The 26,461-nt window shown below is 42.7% G+C and overlaps 1 protein-coding gene across 2 annotated transcripts in view; it reads left to right on the forward strand.

Moving 5' to 3' along the window:
- The window catches only part of ARL8B (ADP ribosylation factor like GTPase 8B), a 37,001-nt gene extending 11,039 nt beyond the window's left edge, over window positions 1-25,962 (forward strand). Inside the window, exons 3-7 of one of the 2 annotated variants that reach the window (XM_050957549.1) lie at window positions 17,433-17,509; window positions 20,554-20,627; window positions 21,102-21,195; window positions 25,520-25,587; window positions 25,866-25,962. In XM_050957549.1, the coding sequence (XP_050813506.1) occupies window positions 17,433-17,509; window positions 20,554-20,627; window positions 21,102-21,195; window positions 25,520-25,587; window positions 25,866-25,947 (395 nt within the window). In that variant the 3' untranslated portion in view covers window positions 25,948-25,962. Of the gene's footprint in view, window positions 1-17,428; window positions 17,510-20,553; window positions 20,628-21,101; window positions 21,196-25,519; window positions 25,588-25,865 lie in introns of both variants that reach the window. The other variant, XM_050957550.1, reaches the window with a different exon arrangement.
- Window positions 25,963-26,461: the final 499 nt, after the last annotated feature.

A 26,461-nucleotide genomic window follows, 5' to 3' on the forward strand; every position in this document is an offset into this window, starting at 1 on the left:
TGGGCCAAGTCTGGTACTCCAAATGGCCATCAGCTGGTCATTCAGGAAATCCCGAATTCCTAAACATACTAGATCCCACTGCAATGCCTTTCCAGCCTCAGTGATATTCAGTACCATCTTTCCTTGGTGTAGTACTATAGTAGACCTGTTATTTAACTATTCTCAGGTACTTTCAAAAGGCATCGACATTAATAGCATAGGAGGGGGGGGGGGTTACATTATTAGTCACTCTCCAGGACACAGGGCGCAGCCTGTAGAATAAATCCCAAGCTCCAATAAATACCACATTCCCAAGCATGGGTCCCACAAGTGTCCTCCCGCCAGTGTATAATTCTTTGTTTCTTCACCAGGGTCAGTTCTTAATGTCCTTTCTATTCAGGAATTCCTGGACTTTGGCAATTTTGAGTGTTCCTTCTTCTTTCCCGAAACAGTCGTGGTTCAGCATTCTACAGGGGAGGTTACCAGCACATCACCCTGTAATGGTTTTGATTCTTCTAGAAAAATTCAAAGGCACAGTAGATCTGTCAGTGGACAAGGGAGAGGTTACTAGCACTTCACCTTGTACTTTTTCCCTACTGTCCAGAAGGCACAGTGGAGCTAGAAGGAGAAATAGGCTAATCATCAGTAGGAGAATTCTCCCGAGGTGGAGGGGTCTTTTTGCAGTGAGAATCGTGGGTCCAAGCAGTCAGCCTTTGGCACTTCATAGCGGTGTTGGTAGTCAGCAGGGCTTAATAAGGGCCTTTTCAGCATGGAGCCAAAGCAGTCTTTTGTTGGTGGACCTTTACATCAATCCAGTTTCCTGGTTCCAAGGAGTGGCAGGGCTGCTAGGGTCTTCGGGTAGCGCTTCCTTACCTGTGAGAAAAGAAACCTAACACATTTCATTAGTGCCTGGCAGTGTTTTGCAAACCTTATAGCTGCGTGGGCAAATTCAAGCCCTCCTTTTCCTGGTTGTTAGCCAAGTCTTAACTGTGAGCAGTATCCTTGAATGGAGTCAGTCTTATCTATAGCCTGAGCTTGCTAGCTAATTTTTTTTTTCCATTAACTCATTCTGTTTTGTCCTTTTTCCCTTCTTGGCATCTTTTAACCTGCAAAGGAAACTTCCACTTTTCACTTATACACCTTTTTCCCAACAATGAACACTGTAACATTGTCATTGTACAGTACATTAGTCTTACTATTCAATGTATGCCACACATACCCTTTTACTAAAATAACTTTATTACAGAATTTTGGAGCAACAAGCTAGAACAAGCACACCCACTTTGAGGAGTTCATTCAATTCAACCTCTAGTCCAATAGCTTTCCACCATCCCCAGCCCCCTGGCTAGAAATCTGAGGTAGCCAGAAAGATCTCATGTACAATATGGGGAGTGGGTTAACTTTTCATGTCTTTGCTTCCAAAGACTGTTGGTATGCAAATTTTAACAACAATTTTTGCAATTAACAATTTGGCCAATGAAGTTTCTTTTTCTTAATTAAGGAAATGCATTAGACTTTAGTATATCACATTCTCCTGATTTATCCGAACACTTTGTATTCCAAGTTGAACAAGACAAGTATCTGTATTTTAATTTAACCTTTTTGTTTGATTTTAAACTAGACTATTCTATAAAAATATTAAATGCAGCAATTCCGGCCACAAGACAAACACCACAAGACAGAACATAGAACACAAAACATAATTCCTATTGTGCCAGTAAATGCATGGTACGTTGAGTGCTGTTCAGCTGGCATCAGTTTTCTCTGGTTATCTGAAAGACAAAAAAAACCAGAGGTCTACCCCTTCTAGGCAGACAATCATCACTTACCCTTGTTGACTTCAGGCAAAACAGAGGAATTACCCCATATTTTCTTGTATTTGTTTCATAGGCAGCCCAGGTTTTCAATTACATAACACTGTATACATTCTTCAGCTAATTTAACTAAGTTGTTCATAGCCAAACCAAATGATTGCAATCCAATAATTTATTTGCCTAAATTTATTTACAAACATTTCACAGACACCAAGAACTTTCTTCTTTAGCGTTTTTACCAAGTTCAACTGCTGTTCCCTCCAGCAACTACAGAGTTAACTTCTCACTCTCCCTTAAATCACTTGCTTGTCTCCCAGCAGTCACTTTTATCAACCTAACTCACCATTCCAAGTAAGTCCTGGGTATTTGAAATCCCCATGCTTACACTTACTGACTCCTTCCTTCCACTGCACCCTTAAAGTTTTCCAATCTGTTTTCCAATCTCTCTGTCTGTTGCCTGCCCGCCTGGGCCCGATCCTGCTTTTCTTGCTGAACCGTCCCTTCCATGGGCACTAACTTGTTCCACTACCAGTTTAGCTAGGAGGGTGGGCTTCTCAACTAGCTCCCACCCCTCCTGGTCTCTTCCCTTAAACATTCTTACTCACAAGACTACCCGAGTCCTCCCTCATGAGGCTTGTCACCTGGACAAAAACACATGGCCCATTGGGCAAAGGCCATTTACTTAACATATAATCCAAACCCCTTTAGAGGGTTTACCCAGAGACCCATCCATCTGTCTGCTGATACTTAAACAGAAAAGAGAATTACACAGAGCAGAGGAACTTACAGTCTAAGCCAGGCTTTCCCACTTCTGTACACTGACCGCTACAGGGGACAGGACAGAAGGATCTCAATTCGACTTCAGAGCTTTGTCGCACGCATGGCTTCCACTCCGAGGAATTACGAACGAGAGGTTTAGTTCCGCCCACACTCCTAATGCCCAAATGAACAGAGCAGAAAAACAGTAACCGGTTAAACAGAACAGAACCAGATAGTGTTTCCTTATCCTATTAGGGCTCACTTTTAATCATGCAGTTTTCAACATATAACACCAACAGTACCAAGCAAAGCAAACATAAAATAACAAGGGTAAAACAAATAGATGGTGTAAATTCTGCAGGGCTTCCCCCTTCTTAATTGCTCACCAGACTGTGACAAATTTCTGTTACCAATCTATCCCGCGTGTTAGGTGATCAAGCTGACACTACAGGATCATTGGGGGAAGATAAAGAAAACACACCATATAACTGAATTTTTTAAAGCTCCATTAATAAAACAACAGAGTGTTGGGAACGCTCCCACATCACTCAGGAAAACATTAATGCCCCAAGCCCGAAGCCCCTTTCATACTCACACACGTACGTGCAGACTGGCCACTTCCGTATATAATGTTCAGAGAAGGGGGAGAGGTGGACGGAAGATTATCCTGTATACAGCTTGTCCAGAATTTCCAACATGCTTCCGCTCTTGGGAGGGCTGTTTTTACGCCCTGGAATCTCCTGCAGCGTCTCTTTCAGAGATTCCAGTCCAGGTCGGCTGCCTGTGGCTTCTTGGGTGTCACCAAGCCACACTGGCTCCGGGGTCACAAAGGCACACTGTTGGATCTTACTGGACACAAATGTAATCCCAGTTCTGTAATTTATATTGCCTTTGGTTCGCCTGTCAATTTTCCTTTTTCCACAGCCAGCTGGGGCTGAAAGCAGTTTTTCTTTGTACTTAGCATAGTCTGCGTTGATTCTTGACCTTGAACGCAAAGCAACTTTCTTTTTATCCCTGGGCCAAGCTGAATTTCAAATTAACCTGTTCCTTTCCTCAATAGACAAATTTGCTCACGCTGTGTCAGGGCTTTTTGGTGATTAAATGCTCCTTTTAGATGTATGATCTTATCTAGATTGACGTACCTTCTAGTGGGCATTGTTTAAATGGATTTTCACGTGTGTAAATATTCCAATTCTCTAAATACCTGCTGTCATGGAGTCCCCGGGCGATGCTCTGGAACTCCTCCCCACCAAGCCAGGCAGGACTTTGGGGAGCCTCCTCTCCCTTGGAGCAGACTTGTTCAGGGCAAGAAGCTCACACGTCTTCACTTCCTGGGTCTCCCCTTGGAGCATTCAGCATCCTCTGCCCCTCCGTGCGCTTCCCACAGCGAGTCCACCCCAGCAGGGTCCTGGGGAAGCCACCGGGTCCTGCACCCCCACTTTGCAGTCAGACGTGACTCTTAGCAAGCCAGTAAAACAGAGGTTTATTCGATGACAGGAACAGGGTCTAACACAGACCTTGTAGGTACAGAGAACCGGACCCCTCGGCCGGGTCCATTCTGGGGGGCAGTGAGCCAGACCCCCAAGTCTGCACTTCACTCCTCATCCCCAGCCAGCTCCAGCCTCACAACCCCTCCCAGCCCCTCCTCTCTGCTCAGCCCCTTTCCCGGGCCAGGAGGTCACCTGATCTCTTTGTCTCCAACACCTTCAGCTGGCACCTTTGCAGAGGAGGGGCCTAGGCCATCAGTTGCTAGGAGACAGAGTGCCGGGCATTTAGGTGCACTGGCCCTTGCTCTGCCAGATACTTAAGAACTGCCTAGGGGACACTGAGGCACCAACACAGTACTCAGAGAAAACATTAAGAACTTTCCCAGTTCGTCACACCTGCAGGTTGATGAACCATAATGTACGTACACGTAATATGCGGGGGTACCCTTAGGGGGCGACGTGGAATGTTTAGACTGTCCGCCCACCCATTTTCCACTTACACACACAGGGAGGGTGCCCTGTCCGCGCTAGCGGCTCATAAACTAAGGATTTTTCCCTACAAGGTACTCACACCAGAGAGGCTAATGAGGATGGCCACGACCCTCCTACACCTCCCTTCAGCAAAGAGCGTTGGCTAGTCTCTGAGAGATGGCACCGCTTACTCTGAGTGCATCCAGTGAGATGATCAGACTGTCAGTAGCCCACACGGAAAGGAAAGGGGAAGGGAAGATGGGTGCACGCACTCCTAGACACAAGTAGCTTCCTCACTGGACGATGCCAGGCCGAGTCAGCCCACCATGAGTCGGACCTCCTGAAGATCCACTAGTTACCGGGCTTGCGTTAGAGTAGTCCTGGTCACGAGCTTTTGCTTCACAGGGTACTCTAGGCGTCTTCCGGTAACAGTCATTCACACTGGCCCCCAGTACCATTCTGCATCTGATCTTGCTTTTTAGCTACAACAAGGAGAGAGTGCACTAGGACATAGGGTCTCGCCTTTCTAGACAGGTCCCTCCTTTGTCCCTGCACTATCCCTAACCTGCTTTTGAATCCTTGCACTCTGCCAGACAGGGGGAAGAACAGAAGCTACGGTGGGGGATTTTTTTTTTTTACAAGAGCTCTCCATACAAACAGCTTCAGAAGCTACCCGTTCGCTGACAAAACAGGAGTAATTGGAGGATCATGTTATAATTAAGTGATCCTTCCAGTGGCCACCTTTTCTGGTCCTCTAGTTGATATTGAGGCCAGTCTACTGTACAGAACTTTTTCAGTTTATGCTTAGTCATCAGATCCAAACCAAACACCTTCCAATTCACTAGAATGCATTCTAGGGGTGTGCACCATGCCCTCCCCACTTTACTCTGTCTCTGCCCCATGCCGCAGGAAGACACTGGGCATCCCCAGGTCCTAACAAAGTCCAGACAACTGGACTGTTCCTACCTTATCCAGGGGACCGGTTCCTCACCGTTGTCCACAACTGCTTCTCCACTACTCGAGTGCGTTGCACCGTTGTGCCCTCTGGGGTCGGTCGAACTGCGTCTCAGCCGAGGCCCCCGGTGAAGTCACTGGTGTGCACTGGGCATTGGTCGTTGCCGCGATCTGTTGATCACCAGGAGGGATCTGGGCAAGGCTAATTTTAGCCTCGAGCCCACCCAGGGACGCCAAAACTGTAGCAGGCAGAGAGGGTGCCCGAGGCAAGCAACAGTGGTTCGTTGCCCAGAGTGCGAAGCGCCAATGACACACACCAGGGTGGAGAAGCAAGCAAAGTTTATTTGAGATCTCAAAGCAGTGCAAGGAGACGAACGCCTCAAATCATGCACACCTACACAAGCGGCTTTTCCCTTTTTATGTTTTTTTTCTCCCCCCCTCCCTTCCTCCCCCTGTAGCAGTTATGTAAGTGCAGGTGCATTAAGTAATCTTGGCCGCGGCAGCTTGTAAGTAAGTTTTCCTTCTGCAAGTTATCTTGTCCTTCTGCTAAAGGTGCACAGGCCTTATCACCACTGCTTTAGACTGGTTTTGGCTGTGCTGCAACTCATAACTTACTGTTACACATTTAATTTCACAGCTGCTAGCTTTCTAGATCAAGTAGAGTTCAATGTGGAGGAGCTTTGGTTCACTGAGGCCTAGGTTTATGCTTAGTGACACCAACAATGTGGAGAAATTGGAGAGGGTTTAGAGAAGAGCAGCAAGAATGATTAAAGGTCTTGAGAACATGACCTATGAAGGAAGGCTGAAAATTGGGTTTATTTAGTTTGGAAAAGAGAAGATGGAGAGGGGACATGATAGCAGTTTTCAGGTATCTTAAAGGGTGTCATCAGGAGGAGAGAGAACTTGTTCACCTTAGCCTCTAATGATAGAACAAGAAGCAATGGGCTTAAACTGCAGCAAGGGAGATTTAGGTTGGACATTAGGAAAAAGTTCCTAACTGTCAGGGTAGTTAAACACTGGAATAAATTGCCTAGGGAGGTTGTGGAATCTCCATCTCTGGAGATATTTAAGAGTAGGTTAGATAAATGTCTATCAGGGATGGGCTAGACAGTATTTGGTCCTGCCATGAGGGCAGGGGACTGGACTTGATGACCTCTCGAGGTCCCTTCCAGTCCTAGAGTCTATGAATCTATAGCCAGCAAGCCTTATATTAGGCAAAGATCTAAATAGTTTATGCTCAGATACTTAAGGTGTAACATTCTTGATAAAGAATATCCTATGGCCCAAGGACATTGTAAGAAAGAGTTGAAGAGAACGGATCCCAAACTGCTTGCCTACAAGTTTTTGGATAACTGTCTCTTTGTGTTACAGTGAGACATGTTAGTTGGCTTAAATTCATTCAATCCAACGGTGACTGCTAACTATCCCACTTTAAACAAAGTAGGTAAGATTAAACTTTACCCCCTGTGGAACTCTCAAGTGTAAAATACTATCGTGGTATTACAAATAACTAGGGCCCTACCAAATTCGTGGTCCATTTTGGTCAATTTCATAGTCATAAGATATAAAATAACTTTCTTGATTTCAGCTTTTTAAATCTGAAATTTCACAGTGTTGTAATTATAGGAGTTGGGCAGGGGGTTGTCCGCAAGGTTATAGTGGTAGGGTTGTGGTACTGCTAACCTTACTTCTGTGCTGCTGCAGGCGGTGGCATTGCCTTCAGAGCTGGGATCCTGGCCAGCAGCCACTGATTAGGCAGAGCTGCTGCCAGCAGCAGCACAGAAGTAAAGATGGCATGGTATGGTATTGTCACCCTTAGTTCTGCGCTGCTGCTTGCAGAGGTGGGCTTTCAGTCAGCAGCCACCACTCTCCAGCTGCCCAGCTCTGAAGGCAGCAGCGAAGAAGTATGGTTGGCATAGTATGGTGTTCCTAATCTTAAGTCAGCAGCAGTACAGAAGTAGCTACTGATCTTTTGTGCTTTTACCCTATACCCCCGATTTCATGGGGGAGACCAGAATTTCTCAAATTGGTGGGGGGGGGGTCCTGACCCAAAAGTGAGTTGCAGGGGGTCACAAGGTTATTTTTGGGGGGATCATAGTATTGCAACCGTAACTTCTGCACTGCCTTCAGAGCTGGGTGGCTGGAGAGCAGCAGCTTTTTTTTTTTTTTTTACCCGCAAAAGCTTATGCCCAAATAAATCTGTTTAGTCTTTAAGGTGCCACCGGACTCCTCATTGTTTTTGTGGATACAGACTAACCTGGCTACCCCTCTGATACTTGCAAAATGTGAATTTCCTTTTGATGCCTTTTCTGATCGGGAAATGGCAAGCAAAGAAAACTGTTGTTTTTTCTCTAGTTCATTGAGCAGCTGTACAGACAGTGAGATTGGTCCAGAAATTGAAACTGCGGGCTACGTCCCGTGCTCTCTGTAGATTTATTTTCTCTTTCAGTTCTGGTTTAGTAAAAACCTGTACTGGAATATTGTAGTTTGTTTTGGAGAAGCTTGTTGACTAACTGGATATGCACTTATAGTAAACGAGAGTGATGTTTCAGGAGTCCTTACTGAAGTACTAGATGTCTAATGAGTGTGGTATTAATGAGCACTGAAAACAAACACTACTGTTTGACTCCAGTCAGCATACTGTGCTTGTTGTCCTCAAAGTGACAGCATTCTTCAGACTATATAGTTGACACATTATGCAGCATCCAAACTCCTGCCTCAAGACTGAAACCCTAGGTCACACATTGCAGAATATGTCACCTGCAATGCATTATGGGTTAAGGAAGTGAACTTGCCAATTAAAACTACTTTTCTGTTCTAGACTAAAATGTCACTTGACTTCAATATGAAGTAAAGGCATTGAGTTATAGATGCCATATTTTGATGATGAGATTCTGCCCAGTGCAGGAGTTGGAATGATGCTGAGCATGCTGAATAACCTTTAGTGCTTCTAAAGTACTTAGTCTTGGAAGGAAGCAGCCTACCTGGTTGGCTTTATCCCAGTGCCACAGATGGGGGTAAAAGATAAAAGTTGAGGGCCTGCAGGTTGCTTTCACTCTGAGATGTATAAACCTGCAAGCTTTGGGACATAACCAAGCCTCTAACTATGGAGGTGTAACTAAGAAATTCTTGGGCAGGCTATTCATAATGCTTTCTTGCAGGGCTTTCTACACCTTTTTCCTGTAGCAGCTGGTACTGGCCTTCCCTTCCACTTCTTCATGAAGGCTTAAAAGTTGCCTCAACCAAATGTATGAAGCTTGTATGGAGGGTTCCGTGCCTACTTTAAATGCAGCCTATTTTGTGCTAACTTTTACTCCACATCTGCCTGCAAGATACGTGTTTCTCAGCCTACATAGATTCATGTAAGTATGTTTAAAGCCAGGCAAGCGGAATTCTGTTGGACTGGGTCCTAAAAAAAAAAATAGTTGTGGTCACTGATGAGCAGCCTGTGAGAGTTGTGCTTCTGAATGCCTGGCCTATGAACTGAACTACTTACTGTTCTTCCAATAGAAAGGATACTCTCGCAAAAGATTTGTGAACAGTTTTTTTTTTTTCATCTTTGTTCATCAAGGAAGTTGTAATTCTGAAGAAGCCATCTGCAAGAAGCTAGAAATTAATAGAATATTTTTTTGACGTTCTCCCATATAAGCTTTAACGGAAAAATGGAATCCGTACAAGAGCTGTTAAAATTGCCTTTTGAGGGACTTGGGGAAGGGGGAAAGGCAAATGGAATCTTCTGTCTACAGATGAATTAACCTGTTCTGTGCTCCAGGCTTATAGAATTTTACTTAACATGACTGTGCTGATTTTATTATACAATTCTATATTATAAGCTTATAGCATTACATATATGTGCACCATCTGTTCAGTAGGCAGATATTATACTAATGGATGGCAGTAATAGCTACACGAATGCTTGTTAATGGGATGCATTGTGCTGTACCTAGTAGAGTGGGCAAATTGCCCTCAAAGTAGTTCTAATGCTAAATAAAGTTGCTGAACATTGCTTGACATGAAATCTTGGTTTATGGAAATACTAAAACTAGTTTTTTACCTTGCTGTAAAGTAGCAATACTGTCTGGCTGGTTTCTTCAGGATTTGCCATTGGATGCATAGACTGTGCAGCCTGCAATGCAACGGCGAGTGACAGGCACAGGTCAATAAACCTGTCTCCCCTTGGGAAGGGGTGGTAGTGGAACTCCCTGGGTGAAGAAAATGCCCCCAGAAAAACAGATGAGCCAGAATCCTGTTGGCCAACAGTATCCACACTCCTGAGACCACTCTCATTTAGAAAAGGTACAGTTGCAAACACAATAAGGCAGGTGCTTCCTTCAACTTGAAGTGGTGTTCTGTCTAGAAGTTGCACAAGTCTATACCAATAATCTTAATGGTCGCTTGTCCTGGTGGGAAGGACCCAGGTGACCTATTTAGGGGTGGCCTGCTTGCCTCAATTTGGGTAAGGCCCTAGAAAAGATAGCTAGACTGGAGCTTTCTTAGCCTTCTTTTTTCCTGGCTCTAAATTGCTCGTTGCTTGTTGGAATGTTCACACTATATTAACCATACTTGAACTGAAAGGCCACGAACTTTGGAAAACAGCCATAACTGATAGAGAACTGCATCTACTGGATGTTGATGTTGCAATCCTCAGTGAGATGAGATTTTTGGAAACTGGATCATTAAATAGAAGTAAACTACCACTTCTGCTGAAAATGAGCCAATGAGCTACAGTGTGGGATTTGCTGTCAAGAAGTCTGTCCTTGGTGCATGTACCCTCCAATATTTATCAGTGAGAGGAACATGCAGCTGGATGTTGAATATAGGGCTCTGGAGCTTGAATCTTCTGTCCATCTGCAGACCAACACTTGACTACTCCAGACAGCATGAAGCTGAGTTCTAGTCTCAACTGGAACAAACCAAGAATGTCCCCATAAGGAGCAGACTCACTGGTTGGTGATTTCAATGCCCGTTAAGGTAAGGACTGGGAGCATTGGGGTCACATCATTGAGGCTATCTGTGCCATGATGGCCAATGAAAATGGCCAGCATGTCCTTGAGCTTTGTGCCTCTTGTGAGCTGATGGTCTTGAATACGTGTTTTGTTGGCAGCACTGGCAGCAAGGTCACATGGAGGAACCCCGGCTCAGGACACTGGTATCAGCTTGACCTCTTCCTGATCAATCACTGAGCATGCAGTGTACCACCAATGTTTCTATCAATGTATAGTGCTGATTGCGACACTGTTAGGGCTCTGCCCTAATTACATCTCAGAAAGATCCATCATGCGAAGCCAAAAGTCAAACTTTGCCTCAGTATTACTAACACGAAGGACTCGGACACTTGTGCAGAGTTTCAGTGTGCACTTGAGTGTTCCTGAAAATGAGCAACTTGATTCCCCTGATACCTTGTGGGAAAATTTTAAGAAAGACGCTTGCTACTGCCAAGGATCTCTTTGGGACAACAAAGAAAAAACAACCTGATTAGTTCGAATGTCTGTCTGCTGCTCCCACTCATAGAAAAGAAAAAGAAAGCTTGCCTAACTTTACTTCAGCAGCCAAGTCCAGAACTCTTAAGTTCAGAGGCTAAGACGATGGTCCAGAAAGCCACCAGAGAATGTTCCCAAAGTACAGGCAAGTCCTGTACAAAAAGATTTAGACCTACTTTGACAGAGGGGATCTTCATGATACGTATGATGACCACATGCCTCCTTTTGAGTCCAATTTGTAAAAAGACATCAAACCTGAAAGTGAAAGACGATACTATCCTGACGGGCAAGAACAACTGGACCAATGCACTGATCATTACAAAGAACTCTATTCAGAAGATACCATTATCTCTGATTACTGCCTTAGCTGCCATCCCCCAGCTTCCAGCAACACAGGAGCTGTACCAAACACCAACTTTTGAAGTGGAGAAAGCTATTAAAGAGAGTGTGCCTGAGAAAGCAGCAGGCAACGATCAGATACCTCTGGAGCTTCTAAAGGCACGAGGGAGAGCTTGCAAGCAACTTCCCTATGCCTGCCGGGAAGAAAGCCATATTAATTGAATCAAAGACTGATGGCAGCTTGTTCAACATCGGATGACTTTAGAGCAAAAGGCGTGTCACCCAGCTCACTAATTGGAATCTGCTCTTAGCAGATGCTGCTGCATTCATCTGACTCACCTGATGAATTGCAGATCCTGATGAAGAAGTTTATTTCACTGAACTTAATACATGCAGAGATCAAGATCAAGAAAACAGTTGTCATGTCATTGAGCACCAATATCCCACCTAAAATCTGCATCTGTAATGAAGCTCTGGACAATGTGGATCACGTCTGCTATCTTGGCTCAACTTTAACCAGCTCACTTAGCCTCAATAGAGAACTTGATGCCAAGCCTCTGTCACTTTTAGCAAAGTTACTTCACATGTTTAGAACAACAAGCTGCTAGCCCTGAATACTGCCACTCGTGTATGGGTTTTTTCCCACACCATTGACTAACTTCGTGGTGTTTCCTTTCATCTGTCAAGATGTTGGATGGCTATAGTAAAGTAGCAATGAGATTAAATCTTCAGAGAGTTCTTACTTTCAGTACAGTTGCCTAAGTACTGTCTTGACAAAATGGTACTTCATTTAACATCTGCCTTACATGCTGGATTTTGCAATTGTCCTCTTTAGCAATAAATTCAAAGCAGCCATTTCTCCCTACTAGAAGTACTTATTCTCTGCAGTTCCTTGGGGAGGGCGCAGCTATAGTGAAAAATAATTTAATGGTTTGCTTTGTAGGAAGAAACTGTTGCCAGGGATGTTGTGTATTGTGGTCACAAGGGTTTAAAACAATGACTTTCTCTTTAGTTTTTCTGCTGAAAACATTTTTGGTTTAAACCAATCTTACTCGGTCCTGCAAAGTAGAATTGATTTAAGCAGACTGAAGAAGAATCCTTAAATACTGGCTAATGGTTAGGATGGTAACTGGATGATAGTGAAACTTGTGGGAAGGGTGGTAGTGGAAAAGCTAGGAAACAAGGTTGTTCAGAATTAAAGTGAAACAATCTTATGTAGCCCACAAGGCAGATTATAAAATGCTGAAACTCAAGTTAGAAATGAATCACCTGACTGATACTTGTGACTTGCCTAAACAAGTCCTATCCTGTAAAACAAATTTGTACCCTAGTTTTGCTTTAGAGCAAGGGCTGGCAGCCTTTCAGAAGTGCTGTGCCGTGTCTTCATTTATTCACTCTAAGGTTTTGTGTGCCAGTAATATGTTTTAATGTTTTTAGAAGGTCTCTTTCTATAAGTCTGTAATATATAACTAAACAATTGTTGTATATAAAGTAAATAAGGTTTATAAAATGTTTAAGAAGCTTCATTTAAAATTAAATTAAAACGCAGAGCCCCCTGGACTAGTGGCCGGGACCTAGGCAGTGAGTGCCATGAAAATCAGCTGGTGTGCTGCCTTCGGCACGTGTGCCATAGGTTGCCTACCCCTGCATTAGAGACTCAGACTAGTGACATGTAGTGTAGAATAGTTCCTTTGGAAACTTCATCTGAGGCAGGAGGCTGTGCTGATATACACTTAACTATACAGTGCTGTACAAATGAGTCACAACCTAAAAGAGCGTACAATCTAAAGGCACAAGTGGAAGATATAGTGTAGCCTAATGGCTGAAATGCTTGATGGAATAGGAGTGTATTTAGAAGCATCTTGGATGAGGGAAGGGAGACTAACTATAACTTTCCAAGCATAAGAGGCATATTGAAATAACAGGGAGTGCAAGAGACTTAAGAGAGCAGTCATGAGAGGGCTGGATGGAGGATAAGGAGCCTAGGAATTGAGGTATTGGAGTGGGGTGGAGTTGTGCAGAGCCTTGAATGCAAGGATGAAAAGCTTTCAGCTGAATAGGGAATTGCTGAAGCTCTTGATTATTGGAGGGGATCGATCTCCTTTCTCTTAGTTTAAGGGCAGATTTGGCAGCAGCTAGCTTTTTAGGGTTTGGAATTTGTCATTTCTCACCTTAGCACATCTTCATAGGTACTGGTTGCCTGTCCTACTATCTGTCACTATAGCCATCAGAGTATCACCTGAACTTGATTGTGCTAAAATGGTTAGCAGTGAAACTGTAAACATCATTCAATGGTTAGATGTGACTTATCACCTTTACGAGCTGTTGGCTTAACTACCTGTAGACTTGGGTAAATATCTTCAACTTTGGATTGGTTTCACATTTTGAAGCCATCTTTTGAAATGTAATGTCTTTTGGCTTCTTTAAAATGAAACTTTAGTTTGTGCTACCAAAAGGGGAAATTATGCACCAATCTATCTGGACACACAATCCTCCATAATACAGGGCCCTGAACACATTGCACTGTATGACTTCAAAACTTGATCATTTGATTAATTTGGCTAGGTTCTACGGAAGTGAGCCATATTAAGGAGGAATGGTCACCTGTGCTCTGAAGGAGGCAGTTTCAGATGTAAGGGGTGGCATTGAAGAAGGCACAGATGACCTAAAGAGAGCAATGAAAAGAGTCGAGTTGAGCAAAATTCAAAGAGCCCAGTGATCAAAATAAAAGTAGGAACCTTGTGCATTGTAGCAAGCAGTGTGGTCTTGTGACCTTCAGAAAAAACTTAGACATTGCAGTTTCAGGCAGCTTTTGTCTGACAAACAGAATATTACTGCTTATAAATTTGCTGTACCTGATGTGCTGTCAAAGAACAATTTAACAAATATATTGAGGCTGTTTAAGCTTGCCTTGCTTAAAGCATCCCACGACATTCTGAATATACTTAATAAATGAGGTCTGAGTTGTATTTCATAGTTTTTAGGTGATTGGTTTCTTGCTGTCTAAGCCAGTAGAGTACACCTTTTAATCTGAAGATTAAGCCTTACTCCTTCCTGTGTGGATAATGCTATTAGAGACTCTTTAGATCAGAGGTCCCAAAACTGTGGGGCATGCCCCCCTAGGGGAGCACAGAAGAAAGTTTTTAGGGTAGGACTTGGCAGGGACCAGGCCATCCCCCATGGGGGGTGGGGCAGGAGCACCATCCAGCTCTGTTCCAGTCCTAGCTGCAGCTCCATGCCTAGCTATGGCTTCCGCTCCCGCCCCTAGCCTTGGCCCCAGATTGCAGCCTGGCTGTGGCTTCCGCTCCTGCCCTGGGTCTCTGCCCCAGCTGCAGCCCCCTCCCCCAGTCCTGCCCCCAGCTTCGGCCCCTCCTTATCCCTGTCCATGCCACCCTACCCCCAGGAGCTGTAGCCCTGCTCCTGGCCTCTGCTCCCGGGGAGGTAGAGGAGGGCACAGTCATGGGCTAGGGGGGCATGACCCTGAAAAGTTTGGGGACCACTGCTTTAGATAGTAGCAAGTAGGGTAAAGGGCACTCTGGGATGAAGTGAAGCACAGTGTAGAGGGGGAAAGGGTCATAAGGGCAAGGAGGAGGAGGAAAAACTTAACCAGAAGATGACTACACACACAGAGCCATCCACAATCCTGTATAGGAAAGTGTGGGGAGTAGGTGTGAAACCTAAAAGGGAAGGGTACAGTCTAGCAAAACAAGGAACATCTCTAAAAGTATCAGGTTGATGTTAAGTAGAGAGCTGTTTTTCATTCTTGAAGGAACTATGGAGTGTGGTTTGGGCGCAATGGGGCTTTGGGGGCCAGAGGTGAATGGCTTGAGTAAACTTTTGAAGCCCTGGCCATCACCTTCAAAAAATGGGTCGTATTCTCTGGGTGCTCAGCTCAGGCCTTCAGAGTCTCACATTTGCAAAATGCTGAGCATGCTCTGAAAACTAGGTATTGACAATATGCAGAATGGCTAGTAAGATTTTTGTGTTACATAATAAGTGCCAAATAACAACCTGTCAGGTGAGAAGCATCTGGAATAATGAAATGGAACTTCCCTGACCTACTCACACAGTACCTCAGAACTACGAGAGAAGTCTCACTCGGGACCTTTTTTCTAAGCCACTTAAATGACAAAAACAGTTTCAGTGAAAAGGCAAATCTGAACTATCAATGGCTTGAAAAATCAGCAACTTAAACCTCCACTGGCAGGGTGTCTTACAGTCAAAATTTTCTTAGTCACTTTTAATTGCTAGTTGCAACAATCTACAAATTTATAAAGTAAAAATAGCTTCAGAATTATGCTGTAAAAAAGCCATTGGCTTCTCTGGACATATCTTAACTCCTGAAAGACCTCTTGCAGTATAAATAGAATCAGTAAATTTACCCAAGTTGTCCACTCATTCATCTGTCACTTAAACTGTATCTTTCTTCAGACTGAGGTTGGTCTCTTGCTCTGCATTTCAGAGTTCAGTAGTAAAGTCAACATACAACACACTTTTTTGTAACTGCAGAGGTCTTTCTATATGATCAGTCAGATGAGCAAAGGTGAGTTTGCAATAGTTTCTGTTTAAAAATCAACTCTTTACAGTCTCTGTCAGAGTTGCTGTGGACCTGTGTGTGAATCTATATTTTAGGCATCCAGTTGCCTTTATACATTGGTTCAATAATGGGTAAATGCAGTGCAGAAGTAAAGGGCAACTGAACCATAGAAGGCGCATAACTCTGTAACCAGGAGATAGAATGACACAAGCCTGGTGTTACAAGTTGATCATTATCTTTGGCTATTACCTCGTGAACCATGTTAAGAGCAGTTTTAACTTGGCTGCTTTATTTATCTGTCCTAAGTAATATTACAGGACAATTTAGCTACTTAATGAGTCAGGTTATGGAAAGATGCAGGCAAGATCTTGTCTTGTGGCAATATGCTATTGGAGAGATTGGATAGCTTAGAGAAATGAGAGAGCTTTCACATCTGAGACATGTCGCAAGAGTCGTCTGATTATAGTGGACACTGACCCATTTCACAAACCTACTACAGCCAATACTATTTCAGCAGAGACCTGAGTCTGGAAGAAGGCATTTACTTTTGCCGAGGTAAACTTAAAGTTGAGGCAGGATAGCCTGGGAGAAATCTGCACTATTACAACCTGTACCTGTTTGTTTATCCAAAAACAAGGCTCTGGTTTCCAGTGCCATGTAGAAGAGCTCCTTTGGCCAACGTAAGCTAACACTGCAGATAGAAGAAGGAACTATATCTTTACTGCAAAAGGAAGTACCAGTTTATACATGTACATCAGATTTCTTGTAAGACCATGATTCATAACTAATCTTTAATGCTAAATATTAATGCACAATAGCATGAAGATTCTTTCAAACCTTCAGTCACACTGAAATCCTCATGTGCTGTGTACAGGTCTGGACACACGCCACTCCCACTTTTCTGAGTTGAGTACTGTTGAAATTGTGCAATATGAGATGCCAGTTTTGTTTCTCGGGAGGCTCAGAGGCTGTGCAAGTTCTTCCAGCTGCCATCTTATTGATCTAGGAAGCTGAAGCATAGCTTTTCTGTGTGCGTTGAAAGCCAGTCCCTTTGGAGTTGACACCCTCTGTTCATGTTGCCCAATTGAGTGTTTTTACACAGCTTAGGAAAAATACCTATTCCAGAGTGATGCATTGAGGTCCGCACAGCTGGAATACTAAGGCCCATCACAAAAAGTGCTTGCATGGTTTTTCTTTTAGAGCGCTGTATAACAAGACATTGAGTTACTTCATATGTTCACGTGGCTTAACGTAAGCAAAGCACTTTTCCTCTCTGGTTTAGCTTCATGCACGATACTTGCTCGCTGGACATTCATTCTTTTGACTGAAACATTTTCTGAATAGGCCTGGGGGAATGAGTGTGAAATCCTGGTTGGAAATGAGCATTAATAGGCCTTCGTACAAAAATTAGTTCAATCACCTATATTTTTGGCACTTCAACTATAAAATTCTCTCCTTATCTGAGGACAAGAGTAAGTTGTTTTAGTTTTTTGTTTTTTAAAATAGCCGTGTACTGTAAACAATGCCAATCATGCATATACATGATTCTGTGCTTAAACATTCTCTCCTTGTTGTGACAAGATCTAATACAAACTCTCTTCTATTCAGTCAGGTCAATTCAGTGAAGACATGATCCCTACAGTGGGCTTCAACATGAGGAAAGTTACTAAGGGTAATGTGACGATAAAGGTACGTCAAGAACATTTTGCTCTTTGTGGGGACAAAAGCATTAGTTTTTAAAGGGATGCTCTCGGATTAGGTCACAGCCTGAGTTCATTTCAGACAGACTTGAGAACTAAATTCACCTTTCATAAGTCCAGCTTTGTTTTGTCATACTAGCAGGCAACCCCCCCACCCCCCCAAAAACAAACAAACAAAAACAAAACACAAAAAAACCCACCCACAACCAGACAAGCCTGTTTTGCCTGTTGGTTCTTTGTCACTAGTATAATGCTGCTTGTCTAAGTTGCAAACACTGCAGGGGAATTTCAGTTTTTCTTCCTGAAGCATTTAAAAATGCATGGAATAATCAAACCAGAACCTTCTGTTAAACTTCTTCGTGCTTGAGAGCACCTCTATGTTAAAATTCCATTTTCAACTGGCATGTTCTGTTATAACTTTATTCAACTCTTTTCCAGTGGATCAGTAGGAATAACTCTTAATGTGCTTGCCTAGATAAAAGTTTAAATGCTGGCTTCTCTCCACGCAGCATTCAACTCTGTATTAAATGAGAAATATGCCGAAGTTACATGATGAGCACCCCACTATGTTACTGTTATGTTTGTTTTCTTGCATCTAGGATACCTTAGCATATGTGGCTCACCTTTTTAAGGTTTTATCTGCACTCCGGAGGGTAACTTCTGTTTTTGCTGGATACTGTCTAGAAATGACAGAATTCTAATCAGCCCTAGTCCTTCCATTTATAGATAACAGCATCAACATGCTTATTATGAAAGGCCATGGTTATATCAAAAGCGGTACACGCCAGAGATTGTATGGGCCATACAACACGTTTATGTATTAAGGCTCTCTGCTCATGACTAATGTCCAGTGAGACTTCCCAAACTTAAATGAATATTTGTCTACAACCTTTCCCACTTCCCTTACCCATGCCACTGCTAAGGTACCTAGAGTAAAGCTGTAACTTCTAAAATTAAAATGACTTCTAGTTTTGGGCAAGGATGTGTTGCTTTTATATAATTAACAAATTGTAGTGTCTCCTGTCCATCTACAGTACTGTAAAACACACCGTCAACTAACGAGAAGCTCTGAAATTACCTTCTAGTAAACGTTATGTCAACTCGATGGAGCAGAAATCCAATGATACTAGACTCACTTGGACTAACATGGCTCCCAGCTTTCAGAGGGTTAGGGCTTCTACCAGCCTCTTGATATCATGTCCTGATCATATTCCCTCACCTCTAGTAACATCAAGTATATAGCATAAGGCTGAAATATTTTTTGCCCATAAGTGTGTGTGGCTTATGATCCATCACATGTACATGTAGCTTATCGCAGAAACGTTAAGGTTTTCTAGCTAGTATCTTTTTTTTACCCAACGCTGACAACTGACTAATGGCACTTAATACATTGTGACTTACAATCCTGACCTGTCCTTCCACTCTACTTCCTGGTGCTCTGACTCCTCCCTGTGACCTTCTTTCTTAAGAAACGTGCTTCGAAGCAGGTTTTTTCATTTGTGGCTAATTCTTCAAATGATCCACAACCTTATACCACAAGTTATGCTGGCTGCTTATACTGCAAGAAGTGAACTTAACAGGTCTGTTTTATGGCATTGATCCACTACCATGACACCTTAAAAGTCATTCAGGAAATGCAGGAGTTAACCTTAAATCAGAACACTGTATTGCAAAGCCCAATTTTGCCCTCGAATTTATGCAAACATCATTGTACAGATTCATGGATGAAGTGGCCCCTGTTTGAAGGTATACATCAGGGGTGGGCAACCTACAGCCCATAGGCTGCATGCGGCCCGTCAGGGTAATGTGGTGGGCTGCCAGATAATTTGTTTACATTTACATGGCCACCCACAGCAACTAGTGGCCGCAGTTTCCCATTCCTCGCCAGTGGGAGCTGCGGGAAGCGGCGTGGACCTGTCCGTCACTTTCCCCAGCTCCCATTGGCCGGGAACAGCGAACCGCGGCCATGCAAATGTAAACCAACTGTCTGGTGGCCCACCAGCGGATTACCCTGACAGGCTGCAGGTTGCCCACCACTGCTATACGTGATATAGAACACAACACTGATTTGAAATATGGATGACTTGAGGTTCAACTTCTTGTATTGATGTTAAACTTCTAAAATCGTTACGTTTACAGGCGCTTGCCCTAATAGGCTAGCACATAAATATTGCTGCATTCTGCTTAATTGGAAACTCAGCTATGGAAACCCACAGTGAAATAACACAACAAAACTACTGTTACCTCACTTTTGTCAGTCTGCATTGTTCAAGGGTCTAGTAAATAGTGAGTTTTTAAACTGGATCATGCCATGAAACTCTTGTAAACTGGTCTGTAGATTTGTAAAGTTCAGTCACTTGAGTCTGATTTCAAGTGTAAGACTTTCTCCTATATATTCTGTTGTAAAGAGACTTTATCTCTGGAGCACAACTTAGAAGTAACCTTTCCCCTTGATATGCCAGAGTTCTTTTTGTCAGTCCTCATTGAGACGTGCATGTATGCTGAGTGCAAAGTTGCATACTCTTGCACGTGGTTCTAAAACAAAGACAGTGCGTCGTCTGTATTCCCCCTCACACAGCGAAACAAGAAGTTCTGCAACTTCTGTGAATTTTTTTGAGGTGTCAGGCTTTCAGATACAAGCATCTATATTTTTACTGAGTGTTTTAAAGTAAGGGAGAGTGTGGATTGGTAACCCTGCTGACTAGGTATAGGACTTTCCATACCATTTTAGTGGAAATAGCCTTTGTATGAAAGCTACTGAAAAGACATAAGGATCAAATACTTTCAAACACTTCACTTCACCTCTTTTTTAATAGTTCTTTTATACTTAGGGTGACCAGATGTCTCAATTTTATAGGGACAGTCCCAATTTTGGGTTTTTTATATAGGGTCCTATTCCGCCACCCCCTTCCCTGGTGTCCCGATTTTTTTCACATTTGCTGTCTGGTCACTCTCTCTATTTATACTGTGCTTTGTGATGTGTTTAAATTTTGACTTAACCTAGTGCCTAGCTAAACTTGCTTTTCCTTTAAGATCTGGGATATAGGAGGGCAGCCACGATTCCGAAGCATGTGGGAGCGTTATTGCAGAGGCGTTAATGCTATTGTGTAAGTACAGACAGTATGAGGCTGCTGTCATCAGCTGTAGATTTTTCTTCTTTTTTGCAGCTGAGAAATAAGCCTTTAGTTTGCACTTCAGTTTGCACACTAGTGTTCTGTTTTATCTTAAAATTCTGTGTTAGCCCCTCTAAACTAGCTTTTGAATGATGTTGGGAAGAACTAAGGCCTGTTTGCTTTTTAGCTATTGTTTATGTAACTTCTGATCTAATATATTAACCTCTTGACATATGAAATCATCTGCGTAACTTTCTGACAGTGTGTAGTTTGACTGCCCCAACTCTAGTACATTTTAAATGGGAGAGGTTATCAAGCTCTACTTGGCTGACCAGTAGTTGACCTGTATTTGGGACAATTGCCCCCGCTGCAAGACTTCTAAGTTTGTCCTGTAACTCAATACTTTAGTTTCTGAAGCTTATAAACCTGCTTAAGTTGTTGAATAACTAAGTGTACATCTTTTTAAAGATATATGGTAGATGCTGCTGATCGTGAAAAGATAGAAGCCTCTCGAAATGAACTGCATAACCTTCTAGACAAACCACAGTTACAAGGAATTCCTGTAAGTAGTATATTCTGGCTCTAACATTGCATGGTTGGTATCAGCAAAAAGGTAGGTGAGGTAATATTTTTTATTGGACCAACTTCTGTTGGTGGAAGGTACAAGCTTCCGAGCTACCTAGCTGCTCTTCAGGTCTGGGGAAGAAAGCAGAGAATCTGAGGTAAATACAAGTTGGGACAAACGGTTAAGCAGAAGAGTTAACATAGTTGTTTTTGGGGTATTTAATGCACTAGATGAGGTACACCACATGTGAGTCACGTGTAGACCCAGAAATTTTGAAAAGTGAGTATTGATGGTTGCAGGGGAAATATGTCTGCAGGTTTTGCATCTATTCTGCCATGGACTGGTGCTGCTTTGAGTTGGTATCCTGGTCTGTGAGGAGCTTGCTTCTGATGATGAACTCGGCAAGGTTGGGGCATTGTTTGAAGACCAGAAGGGTGCGGGGTTAGGAAAGATTTCTTTCCGGATGTGGTTCCATCAAATATTGGCTGTAATTGTTTGATAATATGGTGCTGGCAGACCAAGTGCCAGCTAATGCCAAGGGCATGAGGCCTCACTGAACACTGATGCATGCATAGCTGGAAACCAATCTGATCCCACCTGTGTGCTAGCATGATTAAAACAGATTAGTTGACAAGAATGTGTTTTAGTATTTACATGTGATGAAATGCTTGTAGGATGCTGCGTGTATTGATCTTGGTTGTAACATCTGTGGCCCATGGTGAAGGTTATAGAGAGTGCATTGTAAACCTCTGTAATTGTGTAACTTGGGAAAGAAGCATTAATTAATGGAAAGTGCTGGTCCTTCACACAAGAAGGCCTATTGAAATCAAATGAGCCATTGTGAAACATGAAAGAACAATGACTTCGTTGGTTTAGGGGTCTCTCCCCACACACCCATGAAGAGGAGTAGGTGCTGCCACTTGTTCCATCAGTTTGAACTCTGGGGGAAGGGAATAAAAAATCCTGACCAGATGGAATTGCATCGCTATGCTGCTTGGAATTTGGAAGAGGGCAATATCTGTAAGTTTAGCTTAGCTTGCGTTAGCCCTAACGGACATATAGACCGTGCATCTTACAGCAGCTTCTATTACCTTTTGAAACCTAAGACTAACTCATTTGTGTGTGTTTACCTGCTGTAACCTTCTATATAACTCTAATTCCTTTTTCTTGGTTAACAGATCTTTAGTTGGTTTATAGAATTGGCCACAAGCATTGCCTTTGAGAGATCTAAGGTAGAGTTGACTGGGGTAAGTGACTCATCCTTTGGAACTGGGAGTAACCTGAATATTGTGACTTTTGGTATAAGGGACCATCCATCACAAAGGTTAGCTTGCCTAGGTGGCAAGATAAACCGGAGTACCCGAGCGGGGCTGTCTGTTACTCCATGTTAAGGCTGTTTATAGTGCTTGGTGTTCACACTCAGTACTTGGTTTGTGAAATCTAGGTATAGACAACACAACTAGTTTGGGATTTTTGCCCTGTTTCTTAAGTCTGCCTTGAGACTGGCACTCATGGTCATGAGCCATTCTAGACAGCTTGACAGATATTCAATATGGGTTCCCATGTGGGTTGTTGGCTGACAACTAGGAGTGTGTTGTCTGAAGGGTTTTTTCTGTATTGAAGCAGATTTCTCCTGGGGTATTTAGGTGGCCCTTACTGTGATGTGATCCACTTCTTTGAGGTGTCCTTGTTTTGGTGAAGGTGGTTTTAAGTGTGTTAAGATGTATATCCCAGACTTTCTCCTCGGAGCATATTTCTGGTATCTGAGTGCCTGGCTGTAGAGAAGACTTCTTGGGGTGTTTGGAGTGGTTGTTGGATCTAGGAAGGCAAGTGTAGTGATTGGTGGGCCACTTGGGTTTACAGCTGCTTTTAGGGTTCCGTTGTTTGAGCAAATTATGGTGTTCAGGAAGTGATCTTGCTGTGGGAGTTTTCTGGAGAGAGTTTGAGGATGCATGGTGGTGGCTGAAGTTGTGGAAATCTGAGGCAGTTTAGGTGTTCTGTCTAGAGGATGAAAATATAAGTGGTGAAATCTCAGGTATATCATTGACTTCATGGTGCATTTTTCCACAAATTCTTCCTCAGGGTGGTCCGTAAAGAGGCTTCCATATTGGGGAGCCATTGTAGTACATGTGGCTGTTCCCAGGGTTTGGAAAAAGTGTTTTTGTTAAATGTGGGTGAAAATGAAATGGATGTGCTTGCTGATGTATTTTGGGTGGATTTCTGAGTATTGTACATTATCTTGTATGCATGAGGCAGACAATAATACCATTGTAGTGAGGGATGTTGGTGTATAGGGAGGTGAACACCATCACGGCCACCATGGAGGTTTGGGTGAGATTGCTCATGGTATGGAGTTTCTGGAGGAAGCTGGTAGTGCTGTGGAGGAAGGAGAACCTTTGTGTGATGAGTGACCCAGGGATGGTTTCTATGAGTCCTGATATTCTTTCAGTAAGAGTGCTGTGGCCAGATATGATGGGTCTGCCTGGGTTCCCCTCTTTGCGTACCTTAGGAAGCATGTAGAACAATTCTAGGCTGGGTTTGTGGGGGATGAGGTTGTGGAGTTTTTTTTGGAGCTTTTTGGGGGAAGGATTTGATGGTATCTTCCAAGTTCCTATGTGAATTGTGGTGTGTTCTTAATAGGTGGTGTCTGTTGGCCTCGTTGATGTAGTTATCATGATTAAATATACGATAGCGGTCATACTTGCAGACGGAGCGGATGCTATCTGCTGGTTGGGATTCAGGAACTGTGCAGAACCTTCAGACGTATCTCCACTGCTACAATGATCTGTACCTTTTCAAGATTCATGGGTCTGGCATGTGCCTATCACAACATGTGGTGTGCCTCATCCAGTGCATTAAATGCCCCAATCACAACTATTTGGTGAAACCAGGCAATCACTGTGCTCTGAAATGATCTTTTATAGAAAAATGATGAAAGACCAAAACACTGTATCACCCAGGGTTGAACTTTTTATTTATTTTATTTTTTTTCACAAAGTGATCACTCCAGATCTGATCTTTCACTAATTGTCCTCAAAGAAAACCTGCACAACATACTCAAAAGGTGAGGTTGGGAACTTAACTCTGTAAGTCTGCTAGACAACAACAAAAAAATGGACTTAACAGGGACACTGGTCTTATGGCTCATTACTGCAATTTATAAAACACCACACTGCCTGCTGTCCTTACTTGCCCTCTTCATTTCAAGTGGGCCTATAATTTGTGTTAAACCTTCCGCTTAACAGTCTCTGTCCCAACTTGTATTTACCTCAGACACTCTGCTTCCTTCCCCAGACTTGGAGAAGAGCTCTTTTAGGTTGAAAGTTTGTACCTTCCACTAACAGAAATTGGTCCAATAAAATGTACTATGTCACCTACCTTGTCTTTCTTTCTCATCCTGGGACCAACAAGTTACAACACTGCAAACATACTCAGTCTCTCACAGATTTGTATTCACATTAAGTAACTTCAAATGAAATGTAAGTTATGCAAATCTGTAGATTAAATCTTAGAAATTATTAAGCAGACAAGGTTGGTTCTTCATGGTAAAGTTAGCTTGTGCAAACACTTATTACCTACCATGCCTGTTCTATTTTACTTTGCATTTTTATAATGTAACTATCCCATGCTTTAGGGACATCTTCCTCAATGCTGTTTGAATTTTGTTCAGCACCTACCACAAGTAAATCCATTTAGGGCAGGGACAGGTTTACTGTATACAAAGAAAGGCACTAGATAATGTTTTAACCTAACACAATGGGGCCTTGATCTAGCTCAGGCCTCTAGATGTTACCATAACACAATAGTCAATAAATTACAAATGTGGTGCAAAGCATAATCCACAATTTTAAACTGAGAAACACAAGTAGAGATCTGGGGAATCTTGGTACAAAGGTAAACCCAGTAACCATAGAGGTAAGCCATGAGAAGAATCCACTCTTCAATCCAAAAATGGAGGGCAATGGGTGGAGGAATAGCAGACCTCCATGAAAGAGGAGCCCTAAAGCACAGGAAACTGAAATAAGACCTGCTGATCTAAAGACAGCCATTAAGGACTTGAGCAAACCTCTGGAAGGGGCTTTCATGATCGGATTTTGAGGATTCTGTTTTGACCTTAGTATTCTACCAGCTGAGACGTTATTGATAAAATAGATTGAGGGGAGGTGCAAACACTCAAATCCAATGTATTTATCTCGCTACAATGCCTTGAAAGTGACACAGACCAATGTTTTGTCTCCCTGTGTTCAAAGTAAAATATACATCCTTACTTGATGACTGCCTGTGGTTGTGAGCAGTGTTGTAATGCTTATCACTGTTTTAGGTTCTAGTCCTTGGAAACAAGAGAGACCTTACTAATGCTCTGGATGAGAAGCAGCTAATTGAAAAGATGTAAGTCTTAAAGAAGATGTGGTTAAGGGAGAGTCTACTGTAATTTTAATTTACTAAATTCTTACAAATGTCTGTCTTAAGCTATAGAAAATAATTAACAAATTTCAGCTTATTGTGCTGGTGTCTTATTTACAGTTGATGGCTTGAAATGCTATAGAGAAACAAGCTTGCATACAGTAGATTAAGTGATAGTGTCTTGGAAATGTTAAGTGACTAATGTAAAAATGAGATCTTACTTTAAGTTATCACCAAACATTACTACGTCTCCTCTCTTTCAGGAATCTGGCTGCTATTCAGGACAGAGAAATTTGCTGCTATTCAATTTCTTGCAAAGAAAAGGATAATATAGGTAACACTTAACCCAGAAATGCCAATTTGAGAGAGAGAAACTGGAAGTACTCACTCTAACCTCTTATCTGTGTTAGACATAGGCAATGAGTCTGAGCCATTTTCAAAGTGCCGTACAGTATAAATTCATTATAGTAACTTCCTCAGTGTCATTTTAGTACAAATAATGTTATGCCGTTTTAGAGGAGTTAAGAAACACTGAACTTGAAGCCTTTACAATTCTTGTATCCACTCAGTGAAATGAAGTTTATTGCATTACTTCAGCTAGTCTCTAGTTACGAGCTGCAAGCTAGAAATAGCAAATTGAGCTAAAATAGTGCTGTATAAAATACTTTAAGATATGAACTGCTGTATCTTTTAGATTTGAAGCTTATGAAAAGAACTGTAGCTAGGTTCTAGTGCTCAAACTGGTTTCATAGATGCTTATCCATGATTTTATCAGAGGAAATGAAGCATATAAATGCATAGAGGCTCAAATTCCTTATTGCATAACAAATCTCATTTGTTTGGTGCAGTAGTGGGTGTT

This window comes from Gopherus flavomarginatus, chromosome 6, assembly GCF_025201925.1.
Source record: "Gopherus flavomarginatus isolate rGopFla2 chromosome 6, rGopFla2.mat.asm, whole genome shotgun sequence".
Taxonomy (NCBI): domain Eukaryota; kingdom Metazoa; phylum Chordata; order Testudines; family Testudinidae; genus Gopherus; species Gopherus flavomarginatus.